General features: G+C 42.0%; 1 protein-coding gene across 4 annotated transcripts in view; it reads left to right on the plus strand.

The window, feature by feature from the left end:
- DLGAP1 (DLG associated protein 1) overlaps positions 1-22,265 on the plus strand; it is a 328,364-nt gene that overhangs the window by 60,356 nt on the left and 245,743 nt on the right. For 3 of the 4 annotated variants that reach the window (XM_047793788.1, XM_047793791.1, XM_047793789.1), the window contains exon 2: positions 10,470-10,684. In XM_047793788.1, the coding sequence (XP_047649744.1) occupies positions 10,470-10,684 (215 nt within the window). Of the gene's footprint in view, positions 1-1,276; positions 1,391-10,469; positions 10,685-22,265 lie in introns of all 4 variants that reach the window. The other variant, XM_047793792.1, reaches the window with a different exon arrangement.

Here is a 22,265-nt window from a genome sequence, read left to right on the forward strand (position 1 = left end):
AAGTCTCAATTTTCTCATCTTTGCAAGGGAATTAATAACCATGCCGGGGTTTTGTATTGCACAAGAAACGTTTGTGCATCGGGGATTATAAAATGGCTATCAGCCGGTCCCAAGGGTAATTGCTTCCCTGTAGATGTGCTGAATGAGAGGAACTAGCTTTGTCCCAGACTTCCGAGCAAAGGTCCAGAGATGCTCGCTGACGGAACAGGCTGAGATCACAGGCTCAGCCCTGAGACAAACCATAGAGGTAGGAAACACAATAAGCCACCTCACCTTCTCTGCTCCTCCTGAAACACATGGAGTGTGGGGAAAGCAAGGGATGTGACTACAGAATGAGGAGGAGAAGCAGGGTAGCAAAACCCACAGGTGTCCACTACAATCAAATACAGGAGGGACAATGAATAAAATCCCTCCCTGTCCTCACATCATATTGGAGTATCACACCTTAGTTACTCTTTCTTGCTGAGGTGTCACAGGAGTATCTTCCCAATGGATAGCACCCCCTTTGACATCAGCAACACCTCAGTAATATTTTCTACCCGCCCCCAAAAGCCCGTGGATCCCTTCCCTTCTTTGAGGGGGTCACAGAATTTGACCCTTTGCATTTCTCCTACATGCCAAATGGCATGCATTTTGCACAGATACTGTCAACTCCAAAGGAGCAGTTTTACCACCAAGGAAGGGGATTTATAAGAACTACAAACCCAGTAGGTAATTCAGAAGTCCTGAAATTTAATACTCAACTCAGCTTGATTTCCTCTAAAGCTGTGTTTACTCTTTTGCTTCATCCGTTCCCCCAGATATTTCTGATCCACTTAAAACTTGGAAACCCCTTTGAGACCAGACTGTGTTTGATAAAATGTTTTTGGTGTATCTCCCTGGCACCTGCTATGGTGCAAGGTACCCTGTAGATACCTATAAATGCTCATGGGCAAGAATAATCCCATAGGGTCACAGTGAGTGAGTCACGGCAAATAGCATTGTTTGCAAAGTTCTATTCAAGGGTATTTTAAAATGTTATTTGGAGAAAGCTGTGGCCAAGGGTATTAGCCCTATTTAAAAAGAGGTAGGTATTTACTCTTGTCCTTAAAAGGTAATCTTTAAGCAATCTGAAGCAAATTAAGTTTTATACCAGCTCCGGGCTTCAAGGGGAGTTAGGCAAGGCGGTTGCCAAGGGAATCTGCTTGCAAAACACCAATCAGGCCTCGGGATCTACACATCGTGTAATTGTAATTTTCCTATTCTTGCTCTTTTTTCCTGCTTTTGCTATGAGAAGAGCAAACTAAAAAGGCTACAGGGACATTTATGCCAAGTCGCATTTGTCAAGTTGAAAGCTGTGTGGAGCAGAAAAGCAGTTCTCCCAGCTGCAAAGAAGATGCACAGGAGCCGAGTGAGTAGGGAATCTGAGAGCTCACTAAAAGTGCTTAGAAGGCCAATACATCCAGCCATCTCTGTTCAGAGCGCCAGGCAGGACCCTGAAATCCAGGGGGAAGCCTCCCTACAAATGCTGAAAAACCAACAGAGTGCTCAGGGTTGGTGGGATGGGACCCATAGCATCCCTGAAAGCGCAGCGGTCCTGCAGGTGTTCTGACTCCCTGCAGACTGTCTCTGTGTCCCCCGCCAAAAGCAATAACATGTGGCAAGGGCGCCACGAAACAGTGAGACAGCAAACACTGTTTTACTTCACAATTATTTTCCGTAATTTTTTTCCTTTTTGTCCTTGAATGGCCACATCCGCAGCATATTGAAGTTCCTGGGCTAGGGATTGAATCCAAGCTGCAGCTGTGAACTATGCCACAGCTGTGGCCACACTAGATCCTTCAACTCACTACACTGGACTGGGGATCAAACCCTCGCCTCCACAGCAACCTGAGCCACTGCAGTTGCATTCTTAACCCACTGCTCCACAGCAGGAACTCCTATTTTCCGTATTTCTTATTTTAAACCCTCTTTATCTGTGCTAGCTAATTAGGGACAAGATAATATACATGCTTACTTGAATAGTTACATTTCATTTTTTAAAAGTACAGAGAGTGGGAGCATGCACTCCATTGTTTTTTAAGTTTGTTTGTTCATGCCCTCAACCAATATGTATTCATCAGAGGCAGGGTAAGGAGTTCCCTTGTGGCACAGTGGTTTAAGGATCTGGCATTGTCACTGCAGCACATCCAGTCACTGCTACAGTGTGGGTTGAATCCCTGGCCCAAGAACTTTCACATGCTGCAGGTGCAGCCAACAAAGAAAAGGAAAGCTTAGGTATCAAACAAAGGAGGACCCTCACTCATCATGATGACCTTGGGCAAGTCATTCCAGCTTTCTGAGTCTCAGATTTGCTGCAGTAAGGCCTATTTCATGGGACTGCTAGAGGGACTAAAACAGAGCGCACACAGGTTTTCCTCCTCCTATTTACCCTTCTCCATCAAGCTCAGGAAAGGCCAAATAGGTTGACCTCCCTCAGTCAAAGTCAAGTGCCCTCATTTACCTGGTTACTTTCACTGAAGTACTCAATTGTGGAAGAAATCAGCAGCTGCTGAGAGGTAGCCTTGCAGATAAAAGCCTAAAACTGATACCCACCATCTTCATCATAGCCTTTACTTGCTATATCATCTTTATTTCTACCTAATAAACCAAATGCCCGAGTTATCACTCCCAGCTTCTCTGGTTCCTGGTAAAACAGAAACCAGCTTTAAATCTCACCTCTGCCTTAGGTTTACGACTTTTCCTTCCAAATCTCTGCAGTCCAGACCCGCTCACAGAGCTGTCCCGGCTCCCCTGGTATATTTCAGGACACATGCTCCATTTCAGCTGTCCCCGCTTTCTAAGGGTTTGCATTCCTTTTGTGGCTCTCAGATTTTCCAAAATCTCACGCATTTTCATTACCCCAAACCTCACCATCCAACTTCCCATTCTGAGATAATCCACTCTCAAGGACTCACACATGGCTTCATCTCCCAGCCCATCCCTGGCACAGGAAGTCTGACTCTGTCTCCATTGAGTTAGACCCAATGACAGCAGCTCAACCAAATCCATGTGCATTGGAAGGGCATTTTAAAAGCAAGTCTTCCCATGTCTGCAATGGCATTTCTTTCTTTTTCTTTTTTCTGTTTTTTTTTTTTTTTTTTTGCTTGTTTGTTTTTACTTCGAACTGTATGGCCACACCTGCAGTTTATGGAAATTCCCAGCCAGGGATTGAATACAAACTGCAGCTGTGACCACCACCACAGCTGCCATGAAGCCAGATCCTTTAACCCACTGCACTGGGCTGGGAATGGAACTTGTACCTCTGCAGTAACCCAAGCTGCTGTAGATAGGTTCTTTACCCACTGAGCCACAGGGGGAACTCTGCAATAGTATTTCTTCAACTTTAATTTGGGAGCATGTAATTCTTAGTTTACTATTTTTCCTCCAGACTTTAAAACTGAAGCTTGTTTTCTTATCTGAAATACATGTTCTTTAGGTGATCATAAAATGGCAATTGTTATGCACAGAACAGCCGCAATCTGAATATGGGGGTTGGGGGGGGATATCTAGGACTGTGTATGGCAGGACACCCCCACCCCACCCTTGGGCACGGTGTCACCCTGGACTAACCTCTCTGGGCTTGTTTATTTATTTGACAACCCAGGATTATAATACTTACCCTTCCCATCCTTCTAGGCAGTTATAAGGCTCCTGAGACATGAGATGCACTTGTGTTTTTTTGCAAAAGCATAACATGGATGAATGCTAATTGTTGTTAATTTGGTCACTAAGAAATATGAACCCTAAGTTCTAGAATTGCTACCCCAGAATGCATCCATTCTTGTTCTTATTTTTGCGCATATTCTTTTAAAGGCTGTTTGATTGATTCCTGAGACCCATATTTTTCAAGTTTTAGCATCTTTGACATTGGAATGTGTCACAGACACTCCATAGATTGTCAGAGTTTAAATGGTGGTATTTCTTTCTTAGTGGTACAAAAAATATTGAGGGGTTTGCACTGGTATCTGGAATTTAGTAAAATGTGGCATTTGGATCTTAGGGGAGAAGGCAAAGAAGGGTAAGAGTAAGGGTACCCTGTCTATTCAGAATGGAAATTCTTTTAACCAGGTAGGGATAGGTCACTGCCCCCCCTCAGTAATCAGTAAACTGTTTGAGACATTCAGATAGAAGAAATTATTTTGAATGATATCACTTTAAAAGTTCCCTATGGGAAGTTTTTTAAGGACCCCTAGCTTATCATAGCTTTAGCCCAGAGTGTCTCAGAACCAGTGTGACCCTCTTTCAACTGAGTCTGGGGAAGAGCCTAAAAAGAAAAAAAAACTGGCAGCACCACAAAAGAGTCTACATCCAAAGATCTCAGAAGAAAGATAAATACATTTTTGAGCCTGTGGGCCAATTTAGGAGAGCCAGTTTTTATGACAGAACATATATATCGGATACAAAATATAGCTTACAATATGTTATATTATAACAATACAAGTTATAATACATTTGATAGTTATAAATTTCATATGTATGAGAATGTTCTATTTTTACATAGGGTACCATACATATTCCATTTGCTTTTATATTCTTAAACAAGACTATCTGCTTTGATGATTAGAAGGATGTTAGTTAAAATACCCCTGCTTTTTAATCCCAAGAGGTTTACAGCTGGCCATGCTTAAAAAGCGCCAGGAAGATTCAGATTTGTAACCTTTTTTCTCAGATTTTTACAGTGCTTTGCAGTTCACAAGCGGTATTCATGCACACTATCTCTCTTAATCATGCAGCTATTACCATTCCCATTTTACACAAAGAAAAACTGAATCAAAGAGGTGAAGTGACTCACTCAAGGTCCCACACTGTGAAAGCAAAATTAGTGTTGGAATTTATTAATCCATTCAGTGTCACATTTACCAGGAGCCTATTTTGTTTCTGGCATTGTACTAGGCCCTAGAAACAGCGAGATAAACAGTCCTTTTCCAGCCTCTCCCCCACCACCATGACCAGGAGCAGCACACGACAGAAACTTGGTGCGGCCCAGAGCCTCCCAGTCAGCTAGCTGTTGGCCTTGACAGTCCTCAGACATCTGGATACACAGGTCTTGGGTCAAAGTTTCTTAAAAAAAAAAAAAATCTCCAAATAAAAATCTCCCACAGGGGTTTCTTTTCCCCTAAGATCTCTGCTTTGTGAACAAAAAGGCATCATTTGAGATTCCACCCCTGGGACACCAGGCAAGCATCAGGTGGCCCAAGGAAGCAGGTCCCCCACTTCAGAACAGAGATGAATCTCCATGACAGAGCATGTGAAATATTTCCTGATGGGTCAGTCTCAGTTTAAAATGATGGGACTAGGCAATATATGAGGAATTTAAGCTCTTGCTTAAGATATTTCAATTTCTTCTGCCCCTCCATTACCAAAAAAATATTGAAAGTAGGCATGAGAGTCTTCTTGGAAAACCAACATCATCCATCACAAAGGTGTTTCTATGTGCTGAGCGCAGAATTCTGTACAATAGACCTTTGCTGAGCGCTTCCTGTGGGCTCATGGTCAATTACCTCATTTAATCTAACGCACAAATTTAGGGGTAGGAAACAGACAGGGAAAATGAGGCGCGGAGATTTAATTACCTAGCCCACGAATGTCCCTATTTAGTGGTCTCGGAGGAATCCAAACCTGGGCGATCTTGTTGCTGAGCCCACGCCTCTAAAACCCTTCAGCAGCCCGCTTCCCCCAGTGTCAGCCAGCTCAAGGAACCAGTGAAGAGAACACAGACACGGCAAAGGAGGCATGTATATAAATGCCACTGTGTGATTATGCAAACTAAGTACTCGGAAGAAATCTGCAGATCCTTAGAGTCTCCATCACAGCTCTACGACTCTGCCCTTATAACTCAAAACCAGCCACAGTCAATATGTAACGAGCCGGCATGGCTGAGTGCCAGGAAAACTTTTTTTACAAATGCAGATGGAAGCTGGCTTTCGCCTGTGAGCTGTAGTTTGCTCACCCCTTACACAGATGGTATATGCTATAGATTTTATAAAGAACATGAATTTGGGCTGGAGCAGGTAGCAGGAGCTCTGGGATTGCTGAGTTCAGCATTGAAGAAGAATTTGCGTTGGGCTTACAAGACCCTACCTGACTTGCCACCAACCTCCATCCCCAGCCTCTCCTCCTGGCACCTCCCTCTCAGTCCAGACTCCTGCACCACAATGGCATCGTCTTTCCTAGGTCTTAACTACACAAGAAGCTTATTCCTACTCTAGAGACTAGGCCCAGGCTGATCCTTCTGCCTGGAAGCCTTTCCCAGCTCTCCTCAAGGTTGACTCCTTTGGTCCAATCTGACCTCCCCCTACATGTTACCTCTTCCCAGTAGCTTCTATGAGGAACAAATTAGAGGGGTTTTCCTCCAACCCCTTTGTCACATCACCCCTCTTATTTTCCTAATGGTATTTATGGTTTCTGATATCATCTTGTTCATTTACGGGTGTGCTTGTCTATCATCGATCTCGTCCTCCTCTCCTTCTGGATTGTAAGGTCCGCAGCATGGGATCAATGTTTATGTGGTTCACTGCTTCAAATTCCCAGCTCCCAGACTATAGCTGAAAAAAGAGCAAGAAAAAAATACCTGCAGAAATGAAGGAAGAAGGGAGGGAGACAAGGAGAGAGACTTAGAAAAGGCAAGCATGCCTCCATTTTCTATCTCATTCTCTCTCTTTCTCTCTCTCTTTTGGCTGTGCCCCTATCATGCAAATTTCCTGGGCCAGGGATCAAACCCATGCCACAGCAGTGACAACATCGGCTCCTTAACCTACTAGGCCACCAGGGAACTCCCTGTCTCATTTCCTCTTGCTTTATAACTAAACAGACCATAGCTGGCATTAGGATGTCCCATCATTCAGTGCTCATTCATCCTGTAATTAGAATATGATGATAGCACCTGGTTACGGTCATTCCTTGTCAGAGATGGGTCTGCTCTATTCCTAAACCATGACATATGGTTTAAGTTACAACCTGGCTATCTTTGAAATAGAAAAAAATGCACATGAATCATTTCATTTTCTCAAAAATAAAGTTCTCCATTGACGTTTCATGCTTAAACATATGCATTAAAAAGAAATAATCTTATTTTTCTCTAACCCATAACTGTTGTTCAACCGTAGTCTTTATTAGACTGATTTTATTGCTATTCCTTTAACATCTACAGGATCTTACTGCCCTGCTAAGCTCATGCAGGCAAGCAGGACATCTGGCTTGCCTGTATTCAACAAATGCCCAGGCTGCTCCTCTATTTGCTCCAGCTTCCCTTTTTTACTAAGATTTCCATTCTCTTAAACTACTAGGACCAGTAATATGTAGGCTTTCACAGACAGCAGCAAGGTTCATTTTTCCTTTGGATTTGTCCAAATCTTTTCTTTCTATGCAACTGATACAGAAAGGCCCAGCCACCCTGACCAGGTCACAATAGTAGCCATAGCACCTGAGTCTCCTTTCTTTTCAGTCAAAACGGAGTAACATTTCCGTGCTCTGGCCCCTGAACAAACTGGTATGCTTTCTTTGACAACAGTGTATCTGAACACCATCTCCACTTTTGTTTATCAGACTCATAATAAAAACTGTGACTCAATTATAACAACTTTGCTGGCCCTTATTGTCCAGCAACAGTGTTTTTCTTCTCCAAAGTCTTGCTTTTCTGTTTCTTTGCATTTTTCCTGAAACTGATTTCTGTTATTTTATATGCAATTTATCATAGGCTACCTTTCAGTGTTCCATAATAAGGCATAAATTTTAAAAATTCATTCCAATGTAAATCACTTCCATAAACTTCCGAGCTGCTATCACTTGAAAAATATGCTTAATTGAAACATATACAAATCAAATACTTCCCAGCTGGTCCCCTTAGCAACAGTTGCAGCCTGTTTCTAGCATAAGCCTAAGTTTCTACCATAAACTAACTTAGAAAAAAACCCACGTAAACAGAAATTTGCCATGTTTCGTTTCATAAGTGATATGAGCTAATAGTATGTCATTAGTCTCTGATATATTTCAGAGAGCCATGCTTATGGACTGCACATCAGCGCTAAGCAATGGCAAGTGCAGGCTGCATCCCCTAGGACCCTCAGCTGTACAAACCTAATTTATAAAATGTAACAGCTGAGTCAATAATGAGGTTCTGAACACGATATCTTTGCAGTGACTCACCTGCCAACTGAAGGAAAACAAGAACGTTCTCAACATTTATAATTTCCCTAAGAAATCTCCCTTGTTGCTATAGTGATTTTGATGCTGTTTAGCTAAAGAAGTAAAAACTCTACATTGTTACTACCATAATTATTAAGTGGCAAATGGACCACACAGGATGGATCACAAAGGTGTCACGGGACTGCAATTGTTTGTTCTGTAAGTGCCACACAATCATAACCTAGGAAAAGAAACAGCATCAAATAGTGGTTGCAGCAAGACCCCCAAGAGCTGGTGAGGTGGAACTCTGCCCCTTCATAGCTGGGTTGCTGGATGAGTTGTATAACTTCAGTTTCCTCCTTTGTAAAATGGGGATAATGGTAACACTACCCCTCAGCTGCATGGATCAAATAAGTTAACATTTATAAACCATTTAGAACCATACTTCCACATAGGAAGCAACTGAAGAGTCTTAAATTTAAAAAGCCTCACAGTAAAACTTAGACTTTATTGATAGCTTTCTGCATTAGAACTTACAAAGCACTGTTTTCAGGTCCATGAATAGTAGCCTCACTTCAGTCTGGTGTTTTCTAGATATATACTTTCAAACTACACAAATAAATGTATAAGTTAAGGAAGAAAGAATAGCGCTTTTAGTGGAATATCTGTTCTCAGTTCCTAGAACCTATAATGTTTAGAAATCTGTCTTCTTTGTATTATGTGCCATTGTGGACAATTTTATTAACACTTTAGATCTTAAATTCATATGTTATTGATCATAAAATTTAGATGATGTAAACTCTGAGTTAAACCAAAAATGTTTTGAATCCCAGTGCTGCCATTTATCAGCTACGTGTTCTTTGCCAAATTTCTTAAGCTCTCTGAGCTTCTGCTCCTCATCTGAGAAATATAGAAAAATACACAGGGTTATTGTTTTGATGAAATAAGATCCTTTAAGCAAATTGCTTAGCGTAGTTAAATGTTGGTAATGAAACAGTGCATTATTTAATGGACAATCAGTTAATAGCAAGAAAATACTAAATCCCCTTTTACCTTCTCATTTCAAACCTGGCCAGTTCTAGGGAGCCCTTCCTGGATCCTCCTTCCCCATCACCATTACCAAAAACTCCTGTTTCAGGTGTCTCTTCAGAGCATATGTCATTTATGACACCACATCTGAAACTTGCATGCAGACTTGGAACTGTTCCCAAATTTATTTATGCTTTGCCTTTGCATCTCTGTTACAAGCACGCTGAGGGCAAGAAGCAGCCTCCTCATATTCTGGTTTCTTTTAATTAAGGCCCGTGCAGTGTTCTGTGCGTGGTACATAGGCTGTTTATTATTTTTTAATGGGTAAAAAGAGGGGTCATTATTGTGCATTCCTTTTACCAAATGGAAAAGGAATGAGATCCTAGGTTGAGTTCATGTTGAACTGAGAAAACTAAGAACTGCAAATAAGGTCAGAAAGAAGCCCTCTATGGCATAATGTGGTGCCCTGCTGAACTCAAAGGAAATGACGGTAGAAAGAAAAATTAGCAAGGTACTGGAGAACATTACACTGTGCAGTAGCCACAATTAGGGACTTGGAGCTGGATCCAGCAAAGCATGAGGAAAAGACAATTCAGATAATCAGATGCTGTAACAGGTAAGTAGAGTAACTAGAAAGCCAAAAGGAAAAATGCTCTTAAGAGGTGTTGTGTTGGTTTGTCTGTCTCTCTCTGTGTGTATAAGCCAAAAAAAATTAAAATTAATAAAATGGCACCAGCTTTCAGGAGGAGATCATTGGAAACCTTCAAAGGGTGTTTTAAGCAATGAAAGCTGAATCCAAATTAAGGGGGAGGTTCAGAAAGAATAGGTGATTGGGAAGTGAATGCATCTAGTACAGACCACCGGTTTAAGAGGCAGCAAGATTGGATACAAGATGCTGGAGATGGAAGGTGCAGGGAAGGTGTCCACAGAACAGAAACAGTCTTGAATTTTAAATAACAAGTGAAAACAAATCATTGAAAAGCTCAAACAAAACCTCTCTCCAATGGCATTCATATGCCTGGCAATTATTTCCAGTGTGAGAAAACCAAGAAGTATAAATGAATCAGAGCTAATAGTTCTCATTTTTCCCAGCACACCAGTTGTTTCAAAGATTGAGACATAGATTTGCACGTATTCAAAATATTTTCAAACCAATTACAGTGAAACACTCTTATTGAAAAGTTAATGTCTACAGTTTTAGGTAATTACCTGGATTGTCCATATTCAGAGACAGGAAAGAAAAGAAGAATGTAGACCTTTATAAAAAAGCAACTCTCTGTTTCCTATCTGCCTAGGTCCCTCAAGATGAATGGACGGGGTACACCCCTCGAGGGAAAGATGATGAGATTCCTTGCCGAAGAATGCGGAGTGGCAGCTACATCAAGGCCATGGGGGATGAAGACAGCGGTGATTCGGACACAAGTCCTAAGCCTTCTCCCAAAGTGGCTGCACGAAGAGAGAGCTATCTCAAGGCTACTCAGCCATCCCTTACGGAACTCACCACACTCAAGTAAGTGTTTCCAACATGCTGCTTCCAGGAGCCCGGCTCCTAAGATCAGGTCCTGTGACTCCCAGAGTAAGTAGGGCAGAAAACATCCTACAGATGGACTAGTGTAATGTATTGAATGGATTATTGTCTGACTCATATATCCCAGTGCCTTCAAAGACATGGGCATCCAGGTGTACCTTGCACAGAGCATAAACGGAACCCCCAACCTCCAAGAAGCACTTGAGACAATCCAGAATGGCTTCTAAAAAGAATCAAGATTGCTGATCAATGAGAACATCTGTGTACCGCCACTCTTAGACATTTGTTTCGCCCCTAAATTTTCAGGGCATGATTTCTTTAAAAACTCTTGAGATTTTTAGAAGATTGAGTAATAAGTAGAATAGATTATCTTGGAAAAGCTTATAGAATGCGACTAGGCTTAAAAAGTGGGTGATACGTGAAAGTTTTCCTCATAGATGTTTTTAAATTTGAACTTTTTTTTTTTTTTTTTCACTTTTTAGGGCCGCACCCACAGCACATGGAGGTTCCCAGGCTAGGGGTCGAATCAGAGCTATAGCTGCCAGCCACAGCCACAGCAACGCAGGATCCGAGCTGTGTCTGCGACCTACACCACAGCTCACAGCAACAACAGATCCTTAATCCACTGAGCGTGGCCAGAGATTAAACCCACAACCACATGGTTCCTGGTCAGATTTGTTTCTGCTGCACCACGACGGGAACTCCTAAATTTGAACACCGGATACATATAATTTGTAAGACTTTAAAAGTGTTTTTTTGTTTTGAAAAATGTGATTCTAAGTAGTCCTTATTTCCATCTGTGCTGTTTGTAAACAGAGAACAGCATCACAAAAGAAACTACTGAAACTGATTACCGTAAGGGCTGACTTAATTTTTAGCATTCTTTATGGAGAGCAAATCAAACTTTGGAACAGATCGTCGTGTAGACTAACAAATATATTATGGGTAATTCGTATTCTAAATGTCTTTGATTCTGTATTTTGAGGAAATATACATTATTATATTACACCACAAAATAAAACCTTAAAAGACAAAATAAGTAAATTAGAAAAAAGACCAAATCCATCAGATTAAAGAGAACAAACTAGATTATTAACCTAGGATACTAAAAAACAGCTGATTATTCTACGATGGAAATTTATTCAAATAGCAAGCTGCATTATATTTTCCACGTGACAGGGAGGGTCACCTCCTGAATTTTTTTCAAAGGAGCATGTGGAAACACTCTAGATTACTTCAATGAAAACTGAATACCAATGACATGAGTAAACCAACCCAAGAAAACCAGTTCTTCTTTCTCCCCTTGGGTTTCCAGTTGCCCTTCCTCTTTGCCTTTATTACTGCAATCGATGGCTGTCTAGTGCTACAGTAACTGAGTGCCATGCCCTTGAAATAGTACAAACGTATTATCTCACAGTCCTGGAGCTGGAAGTCTGAAATCAAGGTGTTGTGAGGGCCACACCCCTTCTAAAGCCCTGCAAGAGTGATCTGTCCTTGACTCTTCCTAGCTTCCCATCAGGGACCACCGCCCTTGGCATTCCTTGGCTTGTGGCCACAGCACTTTGATCTCCACCTCTGTGGTCACATAACCTTTTCCTTTCATGCCTTTGCATGTTTGTCATCTTATGACATCACAGTGGATCAGGACCTTCCCTAATGACCTCGTTTTAACTTGATTCAATCTACAAAGATCCCATTTCCAGTAGGGTCATGTTCATAGGTCCTGGAAATTAAGGACTTTGACGTGTGTGGGGAACACAATTTAACACCTACCACTGCCACACAAGGTAAAAGTTGATCAGAGAAATGAAAAATAGAAACAGGTCTTCATTGGACTTTGGCCCATCTCACAGAGGCTCAGAAAATTAAATACACCTAGTCTGAAAAGAAAGAAATTTATAACAGCAATGGGCCAAGGTGCATGGCCAAGGAGCCTTCTGGCAAATATCTTCGATGAACTTTAAAATCTCTATTAGAGTCAATGATAGGTAGTCACAGCCTCAGTGACTACGTTGACATTTTCCAGAAGATGCAAAGAAGGGAATGCTTTAGGCAAGAAAGTCACCTGGCCCTTCAAGATCTCAGTCTCCTCAAATGCAAACCAAGCAGTGGGATTCTGCAACTTCCAGAATCTCTCTGTATCCCATTCATCTATCTATTGGGATGCATTTGTCCTGTCAGCAGAATGACACTTTGGGTCTTAGGGGATGAGATCCAATGACTCCAGCTGTTCGAGTCCTACCAAGTATGAGGGGAACAGAAAGGATCATAGCCATAGGAGGGTGTGGAGAGTGCTATGAAGGGGCTGAGAACAGGGGAGATACAGAAATCAATGTTCCCAGTTGCATCATGGACCCATCTCCTCATTATCTTCAGGGCTGCAGGGCACCTGCTCTGAAGTCACTGGAACACTTTCTTTGCTCTTTTTGTTTTACATATACACATAGCCATTCTTTTTCAGATTCTTTTCCCATACAGATATTGCAGAATATTGAGTAGCGTTCCCTGTGCTATACAGCCGATCTGCATTGACCATCCATTTTATTAACACAGTGTGCATATGCCAATCCCAACCCCCCAATCCATGCCCCTCATCCCCTCTGGTAACCATAAGTTTGTTTTCTATGTCTATGAGTCTGTTTCTGTTTTGTAAATAAGTTCATTTGTATCATTTTTTTAAGATTCTACATATAAGTGATACCATATGATGCTTGTCTTTCTCTGCCTGACTTACTTCACTCAGTATGATAATCTCTAGTTCCACCCATGTTGCTGCAAATAGTATTATTTTATTGTTTTTTATGGTTGAGTAATATTCCGCTGTGTATATGTAGCCCATCTTCTTTATCTGTCCCTCTGTTGATGGATATTTAGGTTACTTACATGTCTTGGCTATTGTAAATAGTGCTGCACTGAACACTGGGGTAAAGTATCTTTTCGAATTATGGTTTTTTCCAGGTGTATGCCCAGGAGTGGGACTGCTGAATTCTGTGGCAGTTCCATTTTTAGTTCTTTTCCATAGTGGTTATGCTAGCGTACATTCCCACCAACAGTGTAGAAAGGAGAAACTCCCTTTTTTCATTTGGCTTCCACGTGGTATTATCTTCCTTTAACATCCTTGAGCCTATTTTTACAACCATAATTTATATTTTTTCCTGCTCAGGATTCTGGAGAGCAAAGAGAGGCAAACACATGGACAGTAGCTAAACTACTGGTGGAGAGGATCAGGTCCTCAGGTAGTGAAATCAATCCTTGAGCTGAGTAGAAGAGTAGTAACTGCTATTTTTTTCCTCCAAACTTATGGACATGCAAAATGGTAACCGGTTTACTAGAGGACACCTACTAAACTGAAAAATGTTTTTCTTTTCCAAGGACGAGTTTCACCAAACCATCTGTGTCACCTGTTCTTCTTTAATAGGCAAGACCGCACCTTACCTCATTGAAACCTGCCTTTGTCTCTGTGCTACCATCCATCCCAGCCTTATTTCTCATAGTTCTATTTGTCTCCATTCATGTCTCCCTCATCTGTTCTAAGAGCTCCAATTTTCCTTAGAGTCTACATATTAAACTGCCACCATACTCAACTACATATGATTCTTAGTCATTTCTAGTTTAATAGGATTTAAGGAGGTACACAAAGAGAAAAGGAAAATGTACTATGAAGGCAAAAATTCAGACATGACATAGCATAATCAATTCTTTTCTTTCTTGACAGTGTTTGGATTGAAGATCATTATTTTTCTAGAAGTTTGAAGTATTCCATCCCTCAGGAGAAAAAAAAAGATTCCCCATATCCTGGAATTCTAATTCCCCAAAAAAGAAAACTATATTTTTGTTCCTACTTATTTGACATTTAAGTCAATTTTTTTTCCTCCTCCCTCCTCAGCAATTCACAGCTTTAGGGATGAATCATAGCCATGAACCGAGATAACTAAAATTAGCCAAGAGAGATGGGGCAAACATTTTGTTTGAGGTTTTCAACTCCCATCTTCTCTCAGAAATGTCGGAGGGAAGGCACTCCTACACGTTCTTACATTGTTTTTCTTTTCCCTTTGCTATTTTCTAAAGGCATCTTGTGGGCTTATTTATCAGTCTGGTTTTCATCAGCTACTTAATGTAAGTGACTGTGTCTTCAGATAGTTAAGGCTTAAGGTCGGTGGAAACTTCCAGAGTCAGGACGGGTCTTGAGACAGTGGGCTCCGTCTCTGGGCTGCAAAACTCCTAAAGCTGTTACATAGGAAATAGGTTCTCTCTCAACCTCTCCTCTTCTTCCACAGGTAGTGACAAATCCCTTCCCCTCACCGCTTGCTTCTCCTTCTCTCCTCAGTAGTGACTAACAATGAACTTGAAATGCCATTACACCCAGGAATATTCGTATTTTCCAAGAGAACATCTGCATGTTTAAATTCTCAGGCAAGGAGGGGAGAGGTCTGGGGGCCCGTTTTCCCTCAAAGTGGGTCATTATGGCCTGGCTCTGATGAAGGATTTAAGTCTTTTACTTGGATTTGCTATTTATTCCTGAAAGGAGACTACTGTCGGCTACCATGATTAGTAAAAGCCATGTCCAAATCCCATCTTGGACTTCTCCTCAATAGACTGTAAAAAGTACTTAAAAAAAAAATTACGTTGAGTGAGCTGGCATTTAAAAAAAGATTCCGAAGTTAAATTCAAATAAATGTCCAAAAACCCTAGTCAAATAACACTTCAAAAAATCTCTTCATAGTTCTTTATCCCTTTATCCAAGAACATTCTTGCTCTTGAAGAAATAGTAAGTGTCTAATATTATGGATTTTGAAAGTCCTCTGAAATCGGTGAGAAGGGCCCCAGGCTTGTCTGCATATTTGGCTCTAAAGAGGACCAGTCAGAGCTCCCAGAAATGTGATGAAATATCCAACAAAAGGCTTCAGGAAGATTTATTTTTAATCCTAAATGCCTCAAAGGCAGATAGGGCTTTTTTGCTGTTTGTTATCAGGATGGTTAATCCTCTAAATCATCATTCTTTTTCTGATCCTGAGACCTTTTAAAAAATAAACTGATGCAATAATAAATAGCTCTGTGGCTTTTGGCAACTAGTTTGATGTTTCTGGGCTCCAGCAACCCCCTCCCAAGTTAAATGAGGGTCTTGGGCCCTTGGCTTAGATGGCACCTTTTAGAGGGTTTCCTTTCAAACCCACCCCAGGCTCACGGCAGACAGCATTAGCCAATGCCAGCCTTAATGGATCCCAGGACCCTTTGTTTGGAGTATAGACTCAGCCCCGGAACCCTTCTCAACACAGAGCTTTAGCCCCACTTCTCCTGGACTGGCCATGCCACAGGATGCTATCCTCTTCTACATGGTTTCTGAGCAAATTTTCAGCATCAAAGCACACAAATATAAGGATGAAGTGCAAAGCACTGGCAGTTCATGCTCCAAGACAAAAGAAAGTAGTATTGGCAAACAAAAGAATTTGAGAAGAGATAGATGGGATGTCCTCCCTCGGCTTTAATTCTGGAGATTTAAAATAAGTCAGTTCTTCACTGGGTAGCCCAAACTGTAGCCTCTTGTTGGAGTCCCTTTTTCTGGTTATCTTAGTAGAAGTTCCTGCTCCCTTTTCCCTCGCTTGATACACTGTGTCCTCTGCTGTTCCTTCACATTCCACATGCCCCTCCCGCCCACCCACAGCTCCTCATGTTCCTTCTCTTCCCAGAAAAAGGAGGGGGCATGAGCTGCCACAGTGGGAGCATGGTGATCTTTCTTCCCAAAGATGGGAACCACAGGAAGAACATAGCCACATACACCATTCCCCTTCTGCCCCAAGTCTGTTTTCCCCAAATGCTCCGGCGTCCCTCTCCTACCTGATCCTCAGGAAGTGTAACAGAGCACCAGCTGCTCCCTCCAAAGGGAGGCTGAACACAAGAGCCTACCCCTGCATGCAAAATTGTGAATTTACGTCCTCAGTGACCAACTCGGGATCAGTTCCCACATTTCCCTGATCATTGCACTGTCTTCTATCACCCTCTATCCTCCCAACTCCCCACTCCCCCACAAAAATTTTAAAAAAGCAGAAGAAATGGGGAAAATTGAAAAGAGGAAAACTCATTCACGTACTCATAGATGAATTATCCAAATGCCCTTCAACCCGCTACTCCAAAAAAAGCCCAGTTAAAAGATAAAATAAACAAGCAAAACTGGAACAAAAAATTGCGTATTATATTCAGCCCCCATCACCATGCTCATCTTAAAAAAAAAAAAAATAGGTCCCTCTTTGGGGTGTGATACCTTCCTTCGAGTGAGATGTGCACGTGAATATCATAGTCTGCACCAGTCCTGGTCTTTCTTGCCAGGTAACTGCTCTTTGGAAAAGGCTGTTTTGGAAAGAAGCCAGCACAGACGGCACTTTCCCTACAGTCCTCAGGTCCTCAGAGAGGAACGAACTGCCTGTGGATCTTGGAGGGAGGTGGAAGAATGAAAGGACATTCAGTTGCCTTTAGGGAGAAGGAATGGAAAGTGTACAAAACAGGAGAAAGTGTTCTGTTTTAATGAGGTTCTCAGTGCCTGGCCCAGTGCTCAGGGCTTGCATTTCTTTTGTTTGTTTCTGTGTTTTGTTTGTTGAGTCCCCATAACTCTACACCTGAGACTGTCCCTGCTTTACAAATGAGGAATCTCTGTCTTACAGTGATCAAATAACTTGCCCAAGGTTACAGCTCAACTGCCAGAGCTGAGACGTGGTTGCCAGGGGTTGAAAGCAGAAAGAACAAAAAGCAGGGTGGAATAATGGTCTCCCAAAAACTCTAGAGAAGCGCATAAGAGGGCTCAAAATGGAGGCGAAAAGGAAGACCAGCTGAGTCTCAGGAAAAGGAGCCGTTCAAAGCAGATTGGGAGAACGCAGCGCAGATTTGAGGGGGTGTCGGAGGCTGCCATGCAGTAAGGGCAAGCAGGCAGACATGCAGCTGAAACAGGAAGGATCTTGAGAACATCCTGACTCAGGCTTGGCCTGGGGTGAAGGAAGGAAGGACCACATGACCAAAGGATTGAGAAGATTACCAGATAAGTAGGCATCAGCTGAGGGTGGTCACAGGGAGAAGGGATGGCCTCTTAGGAGCCTGGGTTCAGCCTTATCGGGACAAGAACAATGGCAAATCCAGGACCCGTGTGTGTTCTGGGCTGTGCAGGATGTAAGCTGAGCCTCCCTTATATGAACCAGCCAGGTGTGGCTGTGTCTACAAGGCCCTAAAGAGAGAGTGGACAGATGTGGGCAGCAGAAGACCCTGGAAGGGGGTTTTGGAAACAAAGACTCCTCACTCCTTTTTGGTTATACTTCTCACTGCCCTGCCAGGAAGGCTTCTGTTTGCCAAGAGCCTTAAGATTCCTTTCCATGGTTCCTCTGCTAGCCACCATACCCTCAATTTCAAGCTGTGTTCCCTGTTCAGAGGCAGACAATCAGATATAAAAGAACATGCTAATTACAGTCAGAAATTATATTTGCATATCCGTCACTCCCTCATTCATTCATGTAACAAGCATTTATTCAGCACTTTTATCATCAAAGTGCTGTGTGAGTCATTTGCACCTTGCTTTCAATACATTTTTTAAATGCTTTACTAAAATCTAAATCCAGGGTTAAATAAGAATAAATATATAGAGAGGTATATGAATGGATAGACTCTAGAATCTCAAAATGGCAAAGGCAGGCACAATAAAGATGAAAGGAACTTAAAATGTAGAGGTGGGTGGTACTAAAGGTAATCATTTTGTTCAGAATTTGTTTCTGGTCAGAAAAATCCACTTTACCTGGCATGCAGAAGGGTTTTTTTGTTTTGTTTTGGCTTGTTGTTTTAATCTTTTTAATTTTTTTTACAGTTTACCATTTTGTCAGGAGAGTTCAAGTTATCAGCTTTGCTGGCATCTTATATCATTAAAGAGACGCCCTCATGCACTTCTTTTTTGGAAGTAGACTGGGTGTTAAGTCCCAAGTCCATGTACCTTTACAGAGGATGCATGTGAATAACAAAATCATCAATATGCCTATGTATAGACCAGAAAGAAAAGAAATCAAAACTGCAGCCCGAGGAATTGAGGTTAACCACAGGGAGGAACTTCTAACTGCAAAGCTCCTAAATATTGGATAAATTAATTGGGGGATTTTGAGAGGAGCTTTTCCAGGTATCTTTTAAAACCATCTGAACCCCATTTCTCTGAGTACATGGATAACTCTACCTAGAGACTTGGGTGGAACAGACCAAATACATGTATCAGATTTCTCCAGCCTGTGGAGGCTAAGACATCCACCTGTGACCAGCACCATATTCTTAGATGTACACTGATCCTATATTTTTAAGATAAGCATGCTGGAAGATGGAATTTCAAGGCACTCACATAGTTCACTGCTTCCTAAGTACATCTCTTCTCTTCCTGACCCTCCCATTTCTATCACGCAAATTACCATGTTCCTAAATTCAGTCTTGAACCATTATGGCTCACCCCTCATCTCTTCAAGCTTTAGGGCTGCCTTCCTCTCACTTGAATGACCTCAGTGTACCAGTTTGTCTAGCTGCCCCAGTCTCTCTCTGCAGCACATCTTTCTAGAGACCTTCTACCAGGTCACCAAGAAAGCATCTTTGAATCCCACTGTATCTATGAATGTGGTTTCCAACAGCAGGCAGAGTTCCTCTCTCCTTTAAGACCTTCCTCCTGTCTCTCCCCTTACAAGGATTCTATGCTTCCATCAAATTGGGCTTCTAATTGTTCTTAGGATCTATGTTGCTGGCTTCAGGCCTGTGCTAGTCAGGATAAGGCTAGATTATACTGGGAGTGAAAAAACAATCTGTAAATCAGAGAGGTTTCTAACAACAAAACTTCACTTCCTGTGCATGTTATACATCCATCTTAGATCAGTAGGGAAATCTGCTCGCCATGGTCACCCAGGACCAAGTTGTGGATACACTACATCAACAGTGGCTCCCAGAATCACCAAATCAGGGCAAGAGCACAGTTCTTAATGCTTCCTCTCATGTTTATAGGCAAAAGCTAGGGGCATGGCAATGTCTATCTTCAAAGAGGGCAACGAAAGCAATCTTACCATCTGCCCAGGGTATGGATGCATTAAATGATATTTGGCCAACAGCACTATCAAAGTCTATGTGTCTGGCCATGAAATCTTTGGCTCACTTTCTCTCTCACAAGCCAAATATATCCATGCCCCCACCACCACCATCAAGGGGAAAAATCCAAAAGCCCTGTGCTGGTCCTATCAGAGCCCCCATCAACCTCAAAACTTATGGTTTGTGGGTGATGTGTGATAGTCTATATAACAAGGGGTGATTCACTATAATCTACATCTGGTCCAGATACAGCTCCTCTGCATCTAGAGACATGCTGACTCCAAAAGACAAATGATTTGCCTCCCATACACCCAATGTATGACAGGACAAAGACAAACCATCCACAATGAACACTCCCACTCAAAAAGAAGACAGGAGATAACAGTAGTCATTGGTCCACAGCAATTCTGAAATAGCACTGGGGAAATGCTCTCTACCCTGGGGGAGCACATGTTTCTCCATTAGGCTACAATTCTTCTCCCTGGAGTAACTTCCTTTGTCCTTATTTTCCATGTCTCCCAGTTCCCTGGGAGTATTCTTCCATTTCTATTATCCTCCTTGACCATATCCTTCCTGTGCCAAGAGGCATTTAGGACTTCTCTCATTCCTGTGTCTTTTAATCTAGGCTTGTGGTTCTTTGAGCAGTACTACAGTTCTCCCAAAACTGTAGTCACCTTCTCACCTATTGGTTTCAGTGAATTCTAGGTAACAACCATCACATCACAGAATCCTTGTAGATGCAATGGCCATGTTTGCTTTATTTGTTTTCTTCCTACCTTCATGCCTCTCTCTATCTCAGATCCTCTCAGCTTATTAACCTTTTAGCCACTCGCCTCTGATCATGTTGTCTAATCAAAAAGGTTTACGTAATTGTGTCTCCATTCTAAGTCATCTGACTCCATTCAGAAGCATGAACAACGGGGTGAGGAGGCCAAGTCCTTGATTTGAACATTGCCACAGGGGGTAATTTTCTTCATGTCTTCTTCCCTCAAAGGCTTACTCAGGTTTACCTTTCACAAAGTGGGTTGAAATCAGTTGCTTCTTCCAATCTCACAAGTCCACAAATGTCTAGACTCTTCTAATTCCCTTTCATTACTACTTGTATTATAACAAGTTTTTTCTAAGTTTATTTCAAACCACAGAACACCTTCCTGAAGGTTGCCAAGAGCAGCCAATACATTCTATTAACATTATGTTTTGCAACTATTTCCCCTAGAGCTACAGGCTCATTTGTTATGTCACCTACCTTCCAAGTTGTTGTACACAACAGTTTACCAAATTATTCATCACTGCAGAACGTGAATCAGTGTATTTCCAGCCTCTGATAATGACCTTGCTTCCTGCTACCAAATCCTGTAACTATAGCCACATATTTTAGGTTACTTTCTTGTTGTTGTTGCATGAGTACCCCATTTCTAGGACCAATTTATGTACAAGCTAGGATCAGCCAGATTAAGGTCAGTTAATAAACAAATCCCAAACATCTGAGATTATTTCTTACTCACAAGTTTATTTCTTAGACTCTATTTCTTGTATCCATCATGAGCTGGCAGGAGGCTCTGTTCACTGCATTCGCTCAGGTAGCCAGAAAGACAGAAGGTGTATGTCAGTAGGTGTTTCTACAATCAAAGAATCAGAGACATGGAACGTGGTGATTTGGCACAGTTTCCTGGAAGTGATACGCATCACTTTGATCACATTTCATTGTTAAAGCCACCTACATGACCACACTAATTGCAAAGAGGCAGAGAAGTGCAATATTACCTGTGCCTAGAAAGGGAGAGCTGGGCATACCTGGCAAACAGCAGGAATGGTACCTCAAAGCCTTTGTTTAGGCTGTTTCCCACCCTGTGTCCCAAGAATGCCATCACCTTTTCATGTGTTCATTCAAAAAAGACTTAATGATAGCACGGTGCTCAAGGGTGCAGGCTCTGAAATGAGATTATCTGGGTTCAAAACCAGAGCTCTGTCACTTCCAGATGTCTCACTGTGTCACTTCCAGATGTCTCACTGTGTCACAATTTCCTCATCAGTTACACAGGGATCTCAGTATTCCCTACCTCAAGAGTAACTGTGAAGATTCAAAAAGGTAGGGTAGATGAAACACTTGGAACAGTGTCCAGCATGTGGGAAATGTCCCAGACATGTTACCTATCACAATTATTATAATCATTGGCCACCTACTATGTGCTAAGCACTGGGATATATGGTAGTTGGGGCTCCTAGGAGAATAGAACTTACAATCTAATGGTGGAAAAGAGTAGAAGAAAGTCTTCATTCTTTTCCATCTTCCTCTTAAATTTAACCTCCCCTATTAACTGTTATTTCTTCTCCTTAAGAACTCCAGAAGCACTGTGTTGAAGCCTTTGTCAAGGTAGTTACAGCCTTCTCACACACTTTCCTATTTCCTCTGTCCCCCATAACAAAGAGGGTTCAAATGCTATCTGAAGTCATGACTGGGAAGTCCTTGGCACAACCCCAA

Source organism: Phacochoerus africanus, chromosome 8 (assembly GCF_016906955.1).
Source record: "Phacochoerus africanus isolate WHEZ1 chromosome 8, ROS_Pafr_v1, whole genome shotgun sequence".
Lineage (NCBI taxonomy): Eukaryota > Metazoa > Chordata > Mammalia > Artiodactyla > Suidae > Phacochoerus > Phacochoerus africanus.